This window comes from Nomascus leucogenys, chromosome 1a (assembly GCF_006542625.1).
Source record: "Nomascus leucogenys isolate Asia chromosome 1a, Asia_NLE_v1, whole genome shotgun sequence".
NCBI classification, from domain to species: domain Eukaryota; kingdom Metazoa; phylum Chordata; class Mammalia; order Primates; family Hylobatidae; genus Nomascus; species Nomascus leucogenys.
Window position 1 is genome coordinate 41,550,063 of NC_044381.1, and position 18,645 is coordinate 41,568,707.

Genomic DNA, 18,645 nt, shown 5'->3' on the forward strand with positions numbered 1-18,645 from the left:
TTGTGGTTTAACATAAGGTTCTTCCTCAAGACTGTTCCATGTTTGCTTGGGCAGAATGTGTAACCTGCTGTTGCTGGGTGGATTTTCTATAGATGTGTTCGGTCTAGTTGGTTCATAGTGTTGTTCAAGCTTTCATTCTTGTTGACTTTCTGTCTCGTTGCTCTGAGTGTTAATTTAACATAATAACCTAAACAGTCTAGTTCAGGTTAATACCAACTCCATTTCAATCATAAAATTTTGCTCCTCTAAAGCTTTGCTCCCTCCCCCAACCTTTGTGCTGTTATTGGGATGCAAATTAGATGTTTCTACATCATGTTCTGGGTGATACAGATTTGTAATTACTACCTTATGCAGTTGTCTCTTAAATTATATAGAAGAACAAGAATTACAAAATGTGTTTATACCTTCTTTTATATTTGCCTATGTAGTTAACTTTACCGATGCTCTTTATTTCTTCCTGTGGATTTGAGTTACTATCTAGTATCCTTTATTTCAGCCTAAAGGACTCCCTTTAGTAATTCTTGTAGGGTAGGTTTTCTAGCAACAAATTCTTTTAGTTACGGTTTATTTGGCAATGTCTTAATTTCTCCTTCATTTTCAAAGGATAGTCTTGGTAGATCTAGAATTCTTGGATGGCAATCTTTCTTTTAGCACTGAGGATATGTCATGATCCTGCCTCCTCCTGGCCTCCATAGTTTCTAATGAGGAATCAGCTGTTAATCTTAGGGAAGGTGCTTTGTATGGGATGAGCCACTTCTCTCTTTTTGCTTTTTAAGATTCTCTCCTTGTCTTTGTCCTGTGACAATTTGATTATGGTGTGTCTAGGTGTAGATCTCTTGGTCTTTATCCTAAAATTCAACCATTTTCTCTTCTGCCTCTCAAGTCTGTTCTTGAGCCCCTCTAGTTACTTCTTGAGCCCCTCTAGTTACTTTTTCATTTTAGTTACTGTACTTTTCAACTAAAGAATTTCTTTCTTTTTTTTCTTTTTAGACAGGGTCTTGCTCTGTCACCCAGAGTGGACTGCAGTGGTGTGAACATGATTCACTGCAGCCTTGACCCCCTGAACTCAAGCCATCTTCCTGCCTCAGCCCCCACCAAGTACCTGGGACTACAGGTGCACCCCACCATGCCCAGCTAGTTTTTGAATTTTTTGTAGGACAGGGTTTCACCATGTTGCCCAGGCTGGTCTCGAATGCCTCAGCTCGGGCAGTCTGCCTACCTCAGCCTCCCAAAATGCTGGGATTATATGCGTTGAGCCACCATGCCTGGCCAGAATTTCTTTTTGGTTCCTTTTTATAATTTCTGTCTCTCTATTGATACTCTCTATTTGTTGAGACATTATTCTCCTTGTTCCTTTTAGTTCTTTGTCCCTAGTTTCCTTTAGCTCTAAGCATATTTAAAATAGTTGATTGAAGTCTTTGTCTAGTAAGTCCAGTGTCTGGGCTTCCTCAGGGCAGTCTAGTGATTGCTTTTTTTCTTGTATATGGGCAATACTTTCTTGTTTCTTTGCATGTTTTGTGATGATAGGTTGAAAGTGGGCATTTGAAATAATATAATGTGGCCCCTCTGGAATTAGATTCTACTCCCTCTCCAGGATTTTTTATTGCTGCTTCTTGTAGTTGTTACTGTTTGTTTAGGGACTTTTCTGCACTAATTTTGTGAAGTCTGTATTCTTTGTCATATGTGGCCAATAAAGTCTGCTCAGTTAGCTTAGTGGGCAGCTAGTGGGTCGATAGATATTTTTGTAAATGGCAGGCATTCCAGAATGAATAAGTCTCCTAGTCTTTGCTGAGGGGCTCTGTTTGTGTGTTGGGGCCCACTCAATACTCACTAGGGTAGTTGATAACTTTGCCTTAGCCTTCACTTCCATGGAGCCTCAGATCAGCTCAGGTGAGAGCTTAGGGCCTTCTCAGGTCTATTCTGAGTCTTTCCATGACTTTCTAAATTCCTAGGTATAAGTTGGAGCTTTCAGAGTCTCTGTGTACATCTTGTTACTCAGCTTTTTCTTTTTAGCTTTGGTTAGCCTATTGTTTGCCCTTTTATTCACCTTCCAAGGAAACCATGAAGTTAAACAATTGCCTCTAAACGTTTTTGACAAATGCCCATGGGGAAAAGGCCTCCTGCATGGGTGAGTTCTGAGCCAGGTCATTGAAGACAGCCTTGCAAATGTGATCTTTCTGGGAACCCAGAGACAGGTCAAATAAGTGATTGTCAGAGAACGAGGCTTTGGAGATGTCCTGCCCTCATCTGCGTCCTCTGTGGCTGCTGGGCAGCTGGTTTTCACTGTGATTGCAGCTGTTGGTCTTCAAGGTTCCGAACCTTGGAACTAGAGATACAGGGATGGGAATAGGGCATTTAAAGTGCCAACGAGCTCACTGATCTTGCTTAGATTTAGCTGTTTTTCTTGAATAAATGCTTCCTGGATTGTTGCAAGTCTATGATCAATTTCCAGAGTTCAAAACTTTTTGATTCTGACATTTTTTTTAACCAGTTTTCTGATTGCCTTTACAGAGGAGAGAATTTCTGGAGGTCATTGCTCCACTATTTCACCAACATCACCCCGTCTTTTCTTTGTGGTGTGATTTCTATCTAAGCTCTTGGGGGAAAGATGGTATGTGAGCCATGCCCCTTAGGATGCAATTTTCATGGTCACCGTTCACTTTCAGCATATGTGACAGATGTTTAAGAAATACATTTTACTATAAAGCACTACCTGCTCATATAACTGGTAACATGTGACGTGGCATGAATTGGATTACCTGCCTTCCCAGGTAACTCATATTGTCAGATATATTTGCATATCTTCCCAGACTTCTTCCTGTGCCCACAAAAATATGCATGTAATTCAGGTGGAAATGAAGTGATCTCTGTCCACATGTTCTAATGTTTACATGCCTGTACGTGCACACACACACCCTTACAAAGCAAAAATGGGATCATGCCATATGTACTTTGTCTAATTGCTTTTTTCACTTAATCCTTGAGGATTGTTTGTGATATATTCTTTAGGGCTTTTTCAGTGCATATTTGGATATATGCATGGATATTTGCACATAAGCTTTTTTTTTTTTTTTTTTAAGCAAAATTGACATTACACTGTATCCATTGTTCTGCCAGTTGCTTTTTTCCTTGAATAAATTTTGGTGACTTTTAACTCTACCTCTTTCTGGTAGTGGCTGCATATCATTTATGCATTTCTTCATTCACTAAATTGTTGGCGTGTGCTGGCCCCACTAGTGGATGGGCTGTGATTTATTTAGTCATTTCCCTACTGATGAGTGTGTCTCTTGGTTTCAGGGTTTGCTATTAGCAGTAAGGCCGCAGTGGACATTCTTGTCTCTGTACCTTTTTGCCCTGTGCTAGTTCTTCTAGGTTCCTTGTAGATTTGCTGAGTCAGGGGACATAAACATTTTAAAGTTTGGTGGATACCAGCAAGTTGCCTTTCAAAATGTTATGCCAACGTATCTTCCCACTGGCAACATGAAATTTCTTGTTAAGGACACTTTCCCTGTTACTGGATATTGTAATTTCTAAAGGTTACTCCCATTACCAAAATTTAGCCACGTAATTTGAAGGTGTTTGCCACTTTCTTCCCTGCTCCTGTGAAGGGCTGGCCTGGGGGCCACACCACATCACGTCTTACAGATGGGGCCAAGGTTTCCTTGAATGGAAGTCAAGTGGCTCTCTCCCCCACTTAGTGATGTGCACCTGCAAAGGTGGTGGCACCTTTTCCGGGGCAAGGCTGCAGCTTGTCTTCATTGTCATCACTGATGCTGTTCTGTGTGTTCAGTTGGCACAGTGCAGTCACCAGCGTCAGTCACCTCATGCCCTCCTGTTGGTGTTTTCACAGGTAGCAACTGGGAAGTGGAAGCAGATCAGCAGATACTGTCCCCTTGATCTCTACTCAGGGTAAGAGAACACTTCTCCTTTGCCCCCTTGTGTCACGTTTCCTGGAGATGGGTGGGGCGGGGGCCAGTGGGGGGCATTTCATGAGGTAGGAAGGCGGGGAGGGCCCTGTTCTGTCTTCAGGGCTCTCTTTTGCCTTCAGCGCTGTAGACACTTGGGGCTTTGTGCTCCTTGCCTTGTCTCTGTGCTCACAGTTTGAGGTGCTTGCTCACTTTTGGTTGTTCCCTTATCCGAATTGTGACCAGATTTGTCTTCTACTTATGTCAGAAATCAACTGGTGCTCAGCCTTGACCTCCATCCGTCTGGGCCCTCATAGTTTGGTTGTTTGTCCTTTTGATCTCTCCCTCCTCTGTGGATATTAAAAAGTCTGCTGCTACAGTGGCCATTTCTGCCCCGGCAAGGTCTACTTGCAGCCTCCGATCAGGTGCCAGGTGCCTGGGCTCCGCTCCCCACTTTGGCGCTGCCTCCCCGGCCTTCAGAGCTTTGCTGTGCATCCTGCACACTACTCTCCTGGGGCAGCGCAGGGTCCGGTCCTGGCCAGAGCCTTTGTGGTCAGGAAGGCGGCTCCCTGGGGAGGGTCAGTCTGCAGTGGGGCCTGGGGGCCCAGCGAGCAGGCCCTGGGGCTGAAGGGGCAGCAGAGCTGAGGGCTGAGGGTGGTAGCAGGTGGAGGGAGGTGGGACCTGGGACTCATGGCAGTGCCCTGCCCCGACTCAGGCACCCCCCCCTCACACCCCCAGGAGAGAGTCCTTGGCCACAGAGCGATGTAGATTTGTGAGCCTTTGCTGTCCTTTTTGATCAGCACAGCTCCTCTTTCCAATCTCCTTTCCCTCCCTGGGACCCCTGTTACTGCAGAGCTGTTCTGGTGAGTCCAGTTTTTCTCACTCCACTGTGTGAGTTTCTTTCCTCTTTCCTCCCCCGCTGCCCTCCAGCCATTCATTTCGTGCCCCTGCCTTTGTCAGTGCTCAGCACTGCCTCTGAGTGCGCGCCTGATCATCATGTCAGTGCTTTTGGTTAGATGCTCTTGCAAACTTCCGGGAACAAAGATCGAACACAGAGTTGTCTTTGGAAGTTAAAAAGTTCACAAACATTGGGAATGCTCGTACAGAAGGTGGCACCAACACTGCTCGCTCCATGGCTTCAGCGAGGTTGGCGGTGCCCTCACCTGTGGGTCCCATGTGGATTTCCCTGTGCACCTAAAGGCTGTGAATTGTGAAGCATTCAGTAATAAAGATTCATTGTTGAGAACTTACTAATGTGTCAGAACATAAGTAGGGAACCCTCCCTGGAATGTTGTAGAATGCCGGCTTTTGGGAGTCAGCTAGAGTGCGTGGTTATTGGACGCCTTTCTGAATGTGTGCTTGTGGGCTGTCCCTACTGGCAGGGTCAGGCTCGCGTGCTTGCATGGGCAGCTTGGCCTCCAGAGGTTCCCCCGTCGGGGGTGGGGGAGGAGGAGGCCATCCTTGCAGCTCCTCGCTTGGAGGGCGAGGGCTCCCTGGGGCTCTAGCCTCTCCTTGGCTCCTGGCACTCCCTTCGTGGCCCGTCACAGGTCTCCTGCTGCCCCTAAGCCTTTGGAAGTTGCGGCAGGAGGAACAAAGGAGGCATAGCAGCCCTTAACCCCTCTTGGGTTGGGCTGTGATGCGGCTGGTGGGGTTCCCACTCCCCTGCCTCAGTTGGGTCCCTCACATCTCCCGAAAGTCTGGGGTCAGGGCCAACCCCCACATCTCTGGTGAGTGCGTGTCAGGCTGTGGAGCTGCGTCTGTGACCCTTCGGGGAGGGAGCTCATGGTGGGGCTGTGGTGAGGGGAGAATGTCACCGTTTGGACCCAGTTGGACTCTGGGTTTCCCAGCGGCCCCTGGGAGTACCCAGCATGTCCTCTGAGCCACGAGCAGGTGTGTGTGCAGGGACAGGTCAGTTCCAGCTGCTTTTAAAGCATGTTAACACTTTTCCCTTTTAGAAACAAACAGAGAATGCACTTTGCCTTGAAGAGTTTGCTGCAGGAGGCACAGAACAACTTGAAGATATTTAAGGTAAGAGCTGCTTTGATTCTACGGTGGTTTCAGGGTGGGGCTGGCGAAGGTTCAAGTGACCTCACAGATGAGGGTGTTGGGCTGGGCTGCACATCATGTGTGTCTGACATCCCCTTTGGGGTCCTCATGCCTCGACTGGTTCACTCATCACCTTGGACCTTCCAGTTCCAGACCTGTCTTTCCCTGACCTTTTTCTGAGCACGATTCCACAAGCACAGCATCTGAGTGACCCTGGGTTGTCCATGACCCTGGGGTGCTCGACCAAAGCCCCACCAGTTGCTGGGTGGGCCTTGGTCTCCCCTGATAAGCAGATGGGTGAACTGTGGGTGAGGATGGCTCTGGCACTATCTGGGCTGGTGTCACCTGGCCTGCTGCTGGCAGTGGTGTCCAAGGGAGAGGAGGTGGGGGTGGGGCGAGGCAGGGTTGGGGCATCTGCGGAGGAGAGGCTGTTGGGGAGAGAGGGGATGAGATGTAGGGAAGGGCAGGCCTGGGGAGCAGTCAGGGTGCCGGGCCCCTGTTGGACATGTATCCTCTGGGGTCCCCTCTGGGGTCCCCCTTGTCATCACCTCAGTCCCAGTTGTAGCCTCATGATCACACATAAGTGACACCTGGGGACAGAGTCCTAGGCTCCCTGCAGGAGCTGACAGCCATCGTAGGTGGATTCTTCAGAGGAGGCAGGGCTGTTGAGCGTGGGCCTCTTAGCTTCCTATGTGCCGTGGTCTGGATGAGGTGACTGGTGAACTGAAAGCCCTGGCCCCTCTCCTCGCTGCTGCACGTGGCTGGCGTCCTGCTGCCCGGCTGGCTGCCTCTCAGCAGTGGGCATATGGGGCCTGCTCTTGACCTGTCTCCCCAGGTCTTGGTTAGAAACCCATGATGTTGGCTGCTGGGCAGTGAATCGGCTTCATTCCCTGTCTGCCTCTACCTTCCCAAATCCAGGAAAGGATGACATATTTCACAGGCAGTTTTTATTTCATATTTATATAATTTATTTTTATAAACTCGATATTTAAGCCCTGAAGATACATTCTGTTTCATCAGGGATTTGTTTGAATCCTGTCATAAGGCTGGCATGTTATCCCAGGTGGACCCTTTTCTGACCCCCATCTGGCCTGCACCTAATGTCTCTGGAACTCTGGCTGTCTGCTGCTTCTGTTAAAGTCAGCATGGAAAAGTCCTGAGGATTAGGATTGTTTCAAAAGAGTTGAAAAGGGAATGGATTAAGAGAAGGGATGCAGAATGATTTTAAGATAATAGGGCACCACCAAGGCATGTTACCTACTGTGCGTTCCATCAGCTCTCCCGCTGATCTGGTCCGGTTCAGTATTGAAAGCCAGCAAGGCAGAAAACCCTGAAAGCTCTGAAGTTCCAGGTGTGGGCCAGGTGCAGTGGCCCACACCTGTAATCCCAGCACTTTGGGAGGCTGAGGTAGATGGATTGCTTGAGGCCAGAAGTTCAAGACCAGCCTGGGCAACATAGCAAAACGCTGTCTCTACGAAAAAATAAAAAAATTAGCTGGGCGTGGTGGTGTGCACCTGTGTTCTCAGCTACTTGGGAGCCTGAGGTGGGAGGATTGCTTGAGTCTGGGAGTTGAAGGCTGTAGTGAGCTTTGATTGCTCCACTGCACTCTAGCCTGGGCAACAGGATGAGACCTTGTCTCAAAAACATTAAAATTTTTTTTAAAAAATAAATAAATAAGGTTTAAAGAGTTGCTACTCTCCTGGGTTGGCCGCTGTCAGGGGCCTTTCCCCTGCGCACCACCCAGACCCCCATGAGTCATGGTGTTGACTCCCCCTAGGCATGGCAGCAGATGTCCCTGCCTGTGCCCTGGGAATGTGTGAATCTGAATGTTGATGTTGTAAGGAGTTTCTTTGCTGGGCTTGATTTAAGAAGGCAGAATGGTCTTGAGCATGGACCATATTGGTGATGCCAGCAGCTTCTCCCACCATCTGGCTCAGCTGTACCACCCAGCACTGGGGTCACCCTGGGCATGGCCTGAACCCCAGGACACACTCGTTTGCGGTGCTCGTGCTGACTGGTGTCCTCACGTTTGTCTGCTCGGGGCCAGAGCCAAGGCCCTCAGGTTCTTGAGTAACTGGGCTGGTAGCTTTGGGAGTTTGTCACTTTTGGTGAGCATTTGCTCTTGGCTTCTGAATGTACTGTGGATCATTGTCTGGGGGCGCTGGTCAGGCCAGGGCACTGCTGTTTAGTTTTTGAAACTTTCCTTCCTTTTCATGTCTTGAGGTTTGGTGCTTGGTTGATAGCACGGCTCGTGAGGGTGGATTTCCCCAGAGGAGCCGGAGTATGCAGCGGCCCCAGATTGGGTCGACAGCGTCAGGGCCCTTGGCTTTCACCCACTGCCTGGAATGCTGGTGGTGGGGACTGAGTTCTTTTCCTACAAGCTTGGTGGTTTGACGTTTCCCTCTCTCTTTTCCCTGCCTGAAGAATGGTGAGCTGATTTACGGCTGCAAAGATGCCCGGAGCCCCGTGGCTGACTGGAGCGAGCTTGCACACCACCTGAAGCCGTTCTTCTTCCCTTCCAATGGCCTGGCCAGTGGGCCCCACTGCACAAGGGCTGTGATCAGGGAGCTGGTGCACGTGATCACACGGGTGCTGCTGAGTGGCTCCGACAAGGGCCGGGCAGGCACCCTGAGTCCGGGGCTCGGGCCTCAGGGCCCACGAGTCTGCGAAGCCAGCCCTTTCAGCAGGAGCCTTCGCTGCCAAGGTAGGGCCCAGCCTTCCCCAGGTAGGCGGTGGGGGCCGCAGGGGCCTTGGGACTCTGCAGTCCCCATGGGTGGCCAGGCGGTCAGCAAAGCCTCCTGGGGGATCTGGGGGATGCCAGCTGGTTATGCCAGGGCTCCCAGCACGGGGACTCGCCGCCTCTCACCCCCAGATGCAGACTCCCTTTCTTGCCTTTTATCTGCATCTGTAAATTGCAGGACACATTTGGGCTGTAAGAGTTTCCCCCAGAATATCATCCATATGTTGTGGTCCTCTCTGGTTTGTTGAATGTTTTCAACCATGTTAGCTATCCTGTTGGATCCTCATTGCAACCCTGGGGACAGGTTTTCCTTGGCTTGTTCCTTAGACGGGGAGAATTGAGGCACAGAAATCCTGCAGGGCTGGGTCCTAGCACAGTGGGGTGTCTTCACAAGTCTGGGGTGAAGACACAGACCCATGGGGCCTTTGGACTGCAGGACGCCTTCCTTGCAGACAAGAGCCGGGCCCTGGCCACTGCCACGTGTCCTGACATCTCATGAGCTGACACTGCCCCTGCTTCTTGGCAGCCCATAGAGACCCCATGGTGTCTGGGAGCCTGAGATGGTTTGAAGACAGCAGTTCTGCTTGTGTGCAACCAGAAACCCACCCACACCCTAAGCCCTGCCTTCTTATCTGTGCCAATTTTTTCTTTTGTTTTTTCAAGACAGGATCTTACTCTATTACCCAGGCCAGAGTGCAGTTGTGTGATCTCGGCTCACTGCAACCTCCGCCTCCTAGGTTCAGGCGATTTTCCTGCCTCAGCCTCCCGAGTACAGGTGTGCACCGTCACACCTAATTTTTGTACTTTTAGTAAAGACAGGGTTTCACCATATTGGCCAGGCTGGTCTCGAACTCCTGACCTCAAGCAATCTGCCTGCCTTGGACTCCCAAAATGCTAGGATTACAGGCATGAGCCACCATGTTTTCTTACTACAAATGACCTTTGTGGGTTATTTTTTTCTTGTTATGAAAGTGATTCCTGATCATTTCAGAAAATTTTGTTAAAATTATGCCTATAATCTGGGCACGTAATTGCTTTTAAGGAAGCCGACTGTGTCTGGAACGACAGATGGCACCAGTTGCTGAGGTGGTCTGGGGGCACCAACAGGAGGCGCCACAGCACCCTGGGGCTCCTGCAGACCTTTTTTGACATGGACACAGACAGGAGGGAGTGGAGCTAGGCCCTGGCTGCTGGGATGTGCAGTTTAAAACAATGAGATCATACTCTACATGTCATTTTGTAACTTGACTTTCTTTACTTAACTAGCATAAATCTGTATCTATATCATCACATATATATATATATATATATTTTTTTTTTTTTAATTAATTATTTTTAAAGACAAGGTCTGGTTCTGTTGCCCAGGCTGGAGTGCAGTGGTGTGAACTTGGCTCACTGCAACCTCCACCTCCTGGGCTCAAGTGATCCTCCTGCCTCAGCCTCCTGAGTAGCTGGGACTACAGACACACACTACCACGCCTAGCTAATTTTTGTATTTTTTTGTAGAGATGGGGTTTCTCCATGTTTCCCAGGCTGGTCTTGAACTCCTGGGCTCAAGCAGTCTGCCAGCGTTGGCCTTCCAGAGAGTTAGGATCGCAGGCGTAAGCCACGGCGCCTGGCGATCACATGCATTTTATTCTTTATTGACCATGCATGGATCTGCTGTAATTTTAACAAATCCCCTCTAGTTGGGCATTTGAGCTTTTACTCCCGTTTCCCTGCACGTTAGCATTTTCGTGCCGGGTCCTAGTGAAATCTGCAGGTGACTACAGTTTTCCCCCTGCATGGACACCTTTCTTACTGTGTCTTTGCCTGTAGTTTGGTTCTTTGTGGGAGATGGTTGCTCCCTTCAGTGGGAGGAGATGATCTGGGACTTGGTACCTCCCAAGCTCAGTTGGCACCCTGTACAGCACAGGTGCCAAACAACTGTGAGTGGCAAGTGGAGTTTTGTTTCTGCCTCTGTCCCTATGATATAACAGGTCCTTGTCGGTGGCTTTGACCCCTGTCTGTGGCTCTGTGTGGCTGGTTCTGAGCTCGTGCCTGTCGCCAGCCCAGGTCTTACCTGCCTCTCAGTGTGGGCTCGTGGCCCTGGACTCTGCAGACAGTGTCCCAGGGTTGTCCTCCTTTAGTGGTCTTGGAGATTTAAGATGTCAGCAGGATCTTAGAAATTCCTTGCCTTGCAGTTGCAGCGAGTCAAGATCGCACCACTGCACTCCAGGCTGGGCCACAGAGAGCAAGACTCTGTCTCAAAAAAAAAAAAAGAAATTTTGTGTCCTGACTTAAAATGAGGATTATGTCTAAACTAAGATCATAAAGTGACTTCCAGGGCTCTTGTGGTGGAATCTAAAGGACATTCTGAGAGTTGTGTTGGGAGAGGAGAGGCACGAGGCAGGACATGTGTGTTTTTTGCTCCCTCCTTTGTGCTTGGCCTGGTGCATCCAGTGTGGTCCAGGCTCGCTCCAGCTCCAGCAGCTCTGTGAGGCGGGAGTGTCATCTCGTCTGTCCTTAGTGCCAGTCCAGGGTCCAGTCCTTGCCTGTGGCGGTGCCCGTATGGCGGAGCCCAGGATGAGCCCTGCGCTCTGCGCCAGCCTGTGTCTCCCTCCACGTTCTTTGATAATCAACATGCTCTCGTTTTCCCCTGATGTTCTCGGTAGGAAAAAACACCCCAGAGCGCTCGGGGTTACCGAAGGGCTGTCTTCTGTACAAAACCCTCCAGGTGCAGATGTTGGACCTGCTGGACATCGAAGGCCTCTACCCTCTGTACAACCGGGTTGAGCGATACCTGGAAGAGTTTCCCGAGGAGAGGTGAGGTTGGGCAGTCCCCGTCTTGGGCGGCCCTGAGAGGAGACTGTGGGGGCGGGCAGGGTAAGAACGCGCCTCCCAAGGCACAGCTTCCCAGGAGGATGAAGCACGCCGGCCGCTTCCCACCCCAGTCCTCCGCTCCCAGACGCCCAGGCCTGCTCTGGAATGTAGTGCCTTGTGAAGGAGGAACAGGGTCACTTGTTTCTAGAAAAGAAAGCACATCTGTGACCCTGCTAATTCGAAACCCCAAGTTGGGGCCGAGCCTGCAGAGGGCAGTGTTGCTCCACAGCTGAGCAGCGCTCCTGCAGGCCCTTCTGTGTCAGCCGAGCCTCTGTCCTGGGCTTTCAGTGTGGGTCACTGGGGTCCACACCTGCGGTGTCCAGTCGGGGCCAGGATCCTCTTCCTTCCTCACTGGTCTTCACTTGTGTTTCTGACACAGGATCCTACTTGTCATGAACAGGAGAAGGCTCAGCTTCAAGGCTCCGTGGTTCTGGTCTTTCTAAGTTCTGTTTAAAAACCTTGATGTTTAACATGAGGGAGATAGATCTGTTATGTGTTTTTTCAAAACAAAATGTGTGATGTTTAGTGGTGCTGGGCTTTGTAGACTGTGTTAGCAGTTTAAGAAACAGCCTCTGTGCGGCTTTGTCATCCTGTTTTTATTGTGCTTTCTTCTTCAGAAAAACCTTACAAATAGATGGGCCTTATGATGAAGCATTTTACCAGAAGCTGCTTGACCTTTCCACTGAGGATGACGGGACAGTGGCCTTTGCGTTAACGAAGGTTGGCAAACCCATCCAAAAACTTGCTGTGTGATCCTTAGATTCTTAGCACGAATCTGTTTTTTTGTTTTTTTTTTTTTCCATTACCTACCCCTGAGGTTTAAAGCAAAAAACTTGGGATCTAAAAGAAGTGGCTGAAGTTTCTCCCAGATGAACTGGGGCAGGTGGTGGTGCATTGAGGTTTTAAGGGGAATTTCCCTTGGTTGAGTTCTGCCCTGGCCCGTTCCTGGTGAGATCAGGCCTCAGGGGTGGCCGATCTGCAACCCATCTGCATGCCTTCTCAGCAGCCCACAACAGGCTCTCTGCCAACCGTCGTTTGCTGCAAGGCCCTCGCCAGGGCCCTGGGACCCCACCTGTGTCTCTGCCCTGCCACTGGCTGTATGCGGGCAGCTTCCTGCCCTTAGGAATTAGGCCAAGGTACAGCCTACAGGAGTCTCTTAGGGAAGAGGACCGGCCCTGCACTTCCTGGGTCTTTGAAATTCAGGGCTCTGTGAGCTTGGATAGGAAAAAAATGGCATCTTCATTTTCACTAAGCTGTACCTGGAATTTAGCATTTCTTTCCATTACGAATGTGGCAATGAGCCTGTGGGTTCATCAGGACTGAGGAGTTTGCCACTAAGAGAATAAAAAAACAGACTTTCCGTCTCACACTGTAGCTGCAGACACTTCCAGTTGTGGTTTATTCATCACTGCATGAAATGTTACATATTACTATGGAATACATTTGTTTTTAAAAATATTTTGGCTCAGCACTTTGGGAGGCTGAGGTGGGAGAATTACTTAAAACCAAAAGTTGGAAGCCAGCCTGGTCAACATAGTGAGACGCCCATCTTTACAAAAGAAAAATAAAAAAATTAGCTGGACATAGTGGCGTGTGCCTAGAGTCCCAGCTACTTGGGAAGCTGAGGTAGGAGGATGCAGTCAAGGCTGCGGGGAACTGTGATCATCCCACTGTGCTCCAGCCTGGGTGACAGAGCAAGTCCCGTCTCAAAAAAAAAAATTTTTTTTTTTTTTTTTGGTATTTTACATTTTTGCCACCCATATTTTATATTACACATTTAAAGATGTTATCCTGGGCCGGGTGTGGTGGCTCACGCCTGTAAACCCAGCACTTTGGGAGGCCGAAGCGGGCGGATCATGAGGTCAGGAGATTGAAACCATCCTGGCTAACATGGTCAAACCCCATCTCTACTGAAAATACAAAAAAATTAAGCAGGCGTGGTGGCGGGTGCCTGTAGTCCCAACTACTTGGGAGGCTGAGGCAGGAGAATCACTTGAACCTGGGAGGCAGAGATTGCAGTGAGCCGAGATTGCACCAGTGCATTCTAGCCTGTGCGACAGAGTGAGACTCTATCTCAAAAAAAAAAAAAAAGAAGTTATTCTGAGAGAGGCCCATAGGCTTTACTAGGCTGCCAAAGCCTTTACAGGACAATAAGCAGTGAGGAAACCTGTTCTGGAGCGAGCTGGTGCTCCTCCCCACATGTGTATGCACCGCTGCCTGCAGCCCTGGGACCCACTTGCCTTGTCTCGTTGACGTGTCTGTGGCTCACACTTGGGAAAGAGCCCTCAGTGCTTTCTTTAGTTGGGGCCACAGCTGTCAGTGTTTTGAGGAGGACTGAGGATGTCTGGTAGAGCCTCAGGTGAGCCTCTGATGCAAAGGGCCACAGGGATGTTAGTAGAGGCCCAGGGCAGAGTTGTCATCCTGGTGAGGGGAGTTCCAAGTGGAGCTCTAGGGTGAGAAGAAAGCAGTGGCACCTGCCTTGTGCTGTCTGCCACTTGGGTACGTTGATTTAGGTATAAACAGCAGCATGGCGGGTTTTTTCCCAAGAGAAGAAACAGGACTTTATTTTCTTTTTATGTATTTCTGTATTTTTCAGTTTTCTACAAAATAAGTATGGATTACTTTTTAATTTTACTTTAATCTTTTAACCTTATATGTAAATGTAGTCTTGTAAGCAGTTAAAGCAGGCATCACTTAACTAGCAGAAGGGCTAAAATAAAGACACTGAAACAACACCAAATGCAGGTGCAGAGAAACTGGATCTCTCATCTGTTGCTGATAGGGATGGAAAATGACACAGTCACTCTGGAAAACAGTTTGGAAGGTTCCTACGCACTAAACACGCAATTACCCTGTACTTGCGCTCCTGGGCATTTATCCCAGAGAAATGAAGACTGACACTCACCAAAAAACCTGTACAGAAATGTTCACAGCAGCCCTCTTTGTAACAGCTAAAAACTGGAAACCACCCACATGTCTTTCCACGGTGACCTCCAGCGGGTCAGACAGACTGTGCATTCATACCACAGAACTCTGCTCAGCACCAAAAAGGAACAGACTCTTGCTAAACAGCCCAGGTGGACCTCCAGGGGGTCCCCAGAGGTCACACTGAATGATTCTGTGTGTATAACATCCTTGAATGACAAAGATAAGTGGTTGCCAGGGGTTGGCAAGGAGGAACAAGGGAGGTAGATGTGGTTATAAAAGGTCAAACCAGGGGTTCCCTGTGGTGATCAAACTGTTCTGTATCTTGACTGTGGTGGTGGATGCATGAACCTATGTGTGCTCACACACACTCTCACACATGCACACTCACATATATGTAAAACCTGAGATATCTGAATAAGACTGTGGATTGTATCAGCATCAGTCACCTTGCTGTGATACTGTAGTTTTGCAAGATGTTACTGGTGGGAGAAACGTGGCTTGAGGTCTTTCCATGCTGTCATAGAAGGGCCTGCCCTTTTTCTCTTGTAGGAAGTTAGCTTCTGGTAATTGAACCTGAAGGGGGTAGTTGTGAAGCTGAAGCTGTGGAGTAGGCTGAGGACATTCCTTCCTACACAAAAGTTCTTGCACTCATATTGTTTATCTAATTGAACCCTGTAGGCCAGGCGCGGCAGCTTATGCCTGTAATGCCAACACTGTGGGAGGCTGAGGCAGGTGGATCAGTTGAGACCAGCCTGGCCAACATGGCAAAACTCTGTCTCTACTAAAAATACAAAAATTAGCCAGGCATGGTGGTGCATGCCTGTAGTTCCAGCTACTCGGGAGGCTGAGGCAGGAGAATCGCTTGAACCCAGGAGGCGGAGGCTGCAGTGAGCCAAGATGGCACCACTGCACTCCAGCCTGGGCGACAGAACGAGAGAGTCCATCTCAAAAAAAAAAAAAAAAAAAAAAAAAATTGAACTGTGTACCTCTGAAGAAAAGAGGAAATATTGTCTTCGTTTCAATGCTCAGGAGACTGAAGCCCCCAATAACTCTTGCTTTTGTCTGTTGTGTAGTATCTGATAGGAGGGACAGCAGACATTTGTAATGTCTGGTCCCTGTTGCGGGTACCCAGCCTGGACACTGTAGCTCAAAAAGAGCCATGGAGAAAACATGAGTGGGGCTAAGTTCCAGGAAAACAAAAACAGGAGGTGGTGGGCTGCATTTGGCCCCCAGCCCATAGTTTTTTGACCTCTGTGTACTTTTGCTTATTAGTTTTTTTATGTCATTTTTTGCTCTATGTGTTTGGAAGTTACTCTTGTTTCTCTCCCTTTTGTGGTGTCTTGTCCAATTTGATCCTGCATATTTAAAGTCTAATCAGTTATTTCATACTCCCAGTCCCCACACAATATAAGGACTTGGGATACTTAATTCCAGTTGTCTCTTCAAACTTATGTGCAATACATATTGTTTTGTATTCTGTTTGTCTTGGTATTTTTTTTTTAGTCATAATTTAGAGTATTATTTTACACAGATGTTTGTTTAGATTTATCCATGTGTTTTTCCATATCACTGCCTAACATTCTTGTAGCTTAGATCTTTCTCCATTTTCCTTTTTTTCTGTAACAACTTTTTTGAGATGTAATTTATATACCATACAATTTACCCACTTAAAGTGTTCAGTGCAGTGGTTTTGACTGTATTGAAAGATACGTGCAATCATCAGCACAGTCGATTTTAGATTTTCATCACTTCAGTAAAAACCCTGTACCCTTTAGCTATCATCCTATTGTCTCCCCATGACCCCCAGCCCTAGGCAACTACCTGTCTACTTTCTATCGCTGTAGACTTGTCTCTTCCGAATATTGCATATAAACAGAGTCATTGAATGTGTGGTCATTTGTGGCTGGCTTCTTTCATTTAGCCTGATGTCTTCAAGGTTCATCTATGTTGTAGTATGCATCAGTACTTCATTCCTTTACATGGCTCAGTAATAGTCCATGGGGTGGACATATCCCTTCATTCATCAATGGACATTTGGGTTATTTCCGCTATTATGGGTTTCTGCTATTGGGTTGTTTGGCTGTTATGCTCAGTGCTGCTATCAATATTTGGGTACAGGTTTTCTTGCGTGGACGTGCGTTTTCACTTTTCTGGGGTAATATGCCTAGGAGTGGAATTGCTAGGTCCAGTGGCACTTTTATGTTTAAATTTTTGAGGACCTGGGCAGACTTTTCCAAAATTGCTGTATGGTTCGATCTTCCCACCAGCAGTGTATGAAGGTGTCTTTATTTTTTTCACATCTTCAGCAACACTTGTTATTACTTGGCCTTTTGATTTTAGCTGTCGTTGAGAGTGTGCAGTGGTATCTTGTAGTTTTGATTTGCATTTCCCTGAAGACTAAGAGCATCTTTTCATGTGCTTGTTGCCCACTTATATATCTTTTTCAGAGAAATGAAATGTCTATTCAGATCCTTTGCCCACTTTTTTTTTTTTTTTTGAAATGGAGTCTCTGTCACTCAGGCTGAAGTGCAGTAGTGCAATCTCAGCCTCCTGCGTAGCTGGGACTAACTATAAGTGCACACCACCATCCCTGGCTAATTTTTTGTATTTTATTAGAGACAAGGTTTCACCATGTTGCCCAGGCTGGTCTTGAACTCCCGAGCTCAAGCGATCCAGCCACCTCGGCCTCCCAAAATGCTGGGATTACAGGTGTGAGCCACCGTGCCCAGCCCCCTTTGCCCACTTTTTAATAGTGTCATTTATCTTGAGAATTCTTTGTATATTCTGGCTACTAGACCCTTATCAGATACATGATTGGCAAATATTTTCTCCTGTTAGTTGTCTTTTTACTTTCTTGGTAATATCTTAGATGCACAAACATTTTTAATTTTTTTTTTTTTTTTTTTTTTTTTTTGTATTTTTTTTTAGTAGAGACGGGGTTTCACCGTGGTCTCGATCTCCTGACCTCGTGATCCGCCTGCCTCGGCCTCCCAAAGTGCTGGGATTACAAGCGTGAGCCACCGCGCCCGGCCGTAAACATTTTTAATTTTGTTGAAGTACAGTTTAGTTTTTCTTAGGTTGTTCATACTTTTGGTGTTGTATCTAATAATTCATTGCTAAATAAATCTAAGATCATGAAGATTTCCCATGTTCCCTTTTAAGAGTTTTATAGTTTTAGCTGTTATAGTTAGGTGTTTGATCCATTCTGAGTGAATTTTGTATGTGATCTCAGGTAGAGGTCCAACATCATTCTTTTTTTTTTCAGAGACAGGGTCGGGTCTTGCTCTGTCACACAGGCTGAAGTGCAGTGGTGTGTTCGTAGCTCACTGCAGCTTCAAACTCCTGGGCTCAAGTAATCCTCCTGCCTCAACCTCCCCTGTAGCTGGGACTACAGGTGTGCACCGTAACGCCCAGCTCCAACATCATTCTTTTGCATGTAGATATACAGTTGTCCCAGCACCATTTTTTTTTTTTTTTTTTTTTGAGACAGAGTCTCCCTCTGTCACCCAGGCTAGAGTGCAGTGGCGCGACCTTGGCTCACTGCAACAACCTCTGCCTCCCGGGTTCAAGCGATTCTCCTGCCTCAGCCTCCTGAGTAGCTGGGACTACAGGCATGTGCCACCACGCCTGGCTAATTTTTTGTATTTTTACTAGAGACAGGGTTTTGCCATGTTGGCCAAGCTGGTCTTGAACTCCTGGCCTCAAGTGATCTGCCTGCCTTAGCCTCCCAAAGTATTGGGATTACAGTTGTGAGCCACCACACCCCGTCAGCACCATTTGTTGAAGAGACTATTCTTTCCCCATTGAATGATCTTAACATCCCTCTTGAAAATCAATTGACCATAGATGTATGGGTTTATTTCTGGATGCTCAGTTGTGGTTCATTGATCTATATGTCTGCACTTATGCCAGTACCCTGTCTTGAGTACTACTGCTTTTTAGTAGGTTTTGAAATGGAGAAGTGTGAGTTCTTTAACTTTGGTCTTTGTTTTCAAGATTGTTTTGACTATTTGGAGCCTCTTGTAATTCCATATGAAGTTTAGAATCAGCTTCTTCTACAAAGAAGCCAGCAGGGATTCTCATAGGGACTTGGGGAATCTGTAAGTGACCTTGGGTAGTAAGTCTTTTGTCTATGAACATGGGATGTTTTTCCATTTATTTAGA

The 18,645-nt window shown here is 47.7% G+C and overlaps 1 protein-coding gene across 2 annotated transcripts in view; it reads left to right on the forward strand.

Annotated features, from left to right (window-relative positions):
- IPPK (inositol-pentakisphosphate 2-kinase) overlaps positions 1–18,645 on the forward strand; it is a 62,433-nt gene that overhangs the window by 23,899 nt on the left and 19,889 nt on the right. For both annotated transcript variants that reach the window (XM_003260486.3, XM_030803959.1), the window contains exons 7-11: positions 3,851–3,909; positions 5,861–5,933; positions 8,376–8,655; positions 11,346–11,496; positions 12,171–12,273. In XM_003260486.3, coding sequence (XP_003260534.1) covers positions 3,851–3,909; positions 5,861–5,933; positions 8,376–8,655; positions 11,346–11,496; positions 12,171–12,273 — 666 coding nt within the window. The remainder of the gene's footprint in view (positions 1–3,850; positions 3,910–5,860; positions 5,934–8,375; positions 8,656–11,345; positions 11,497–12,170; positions 12,274–18,645) is intronic.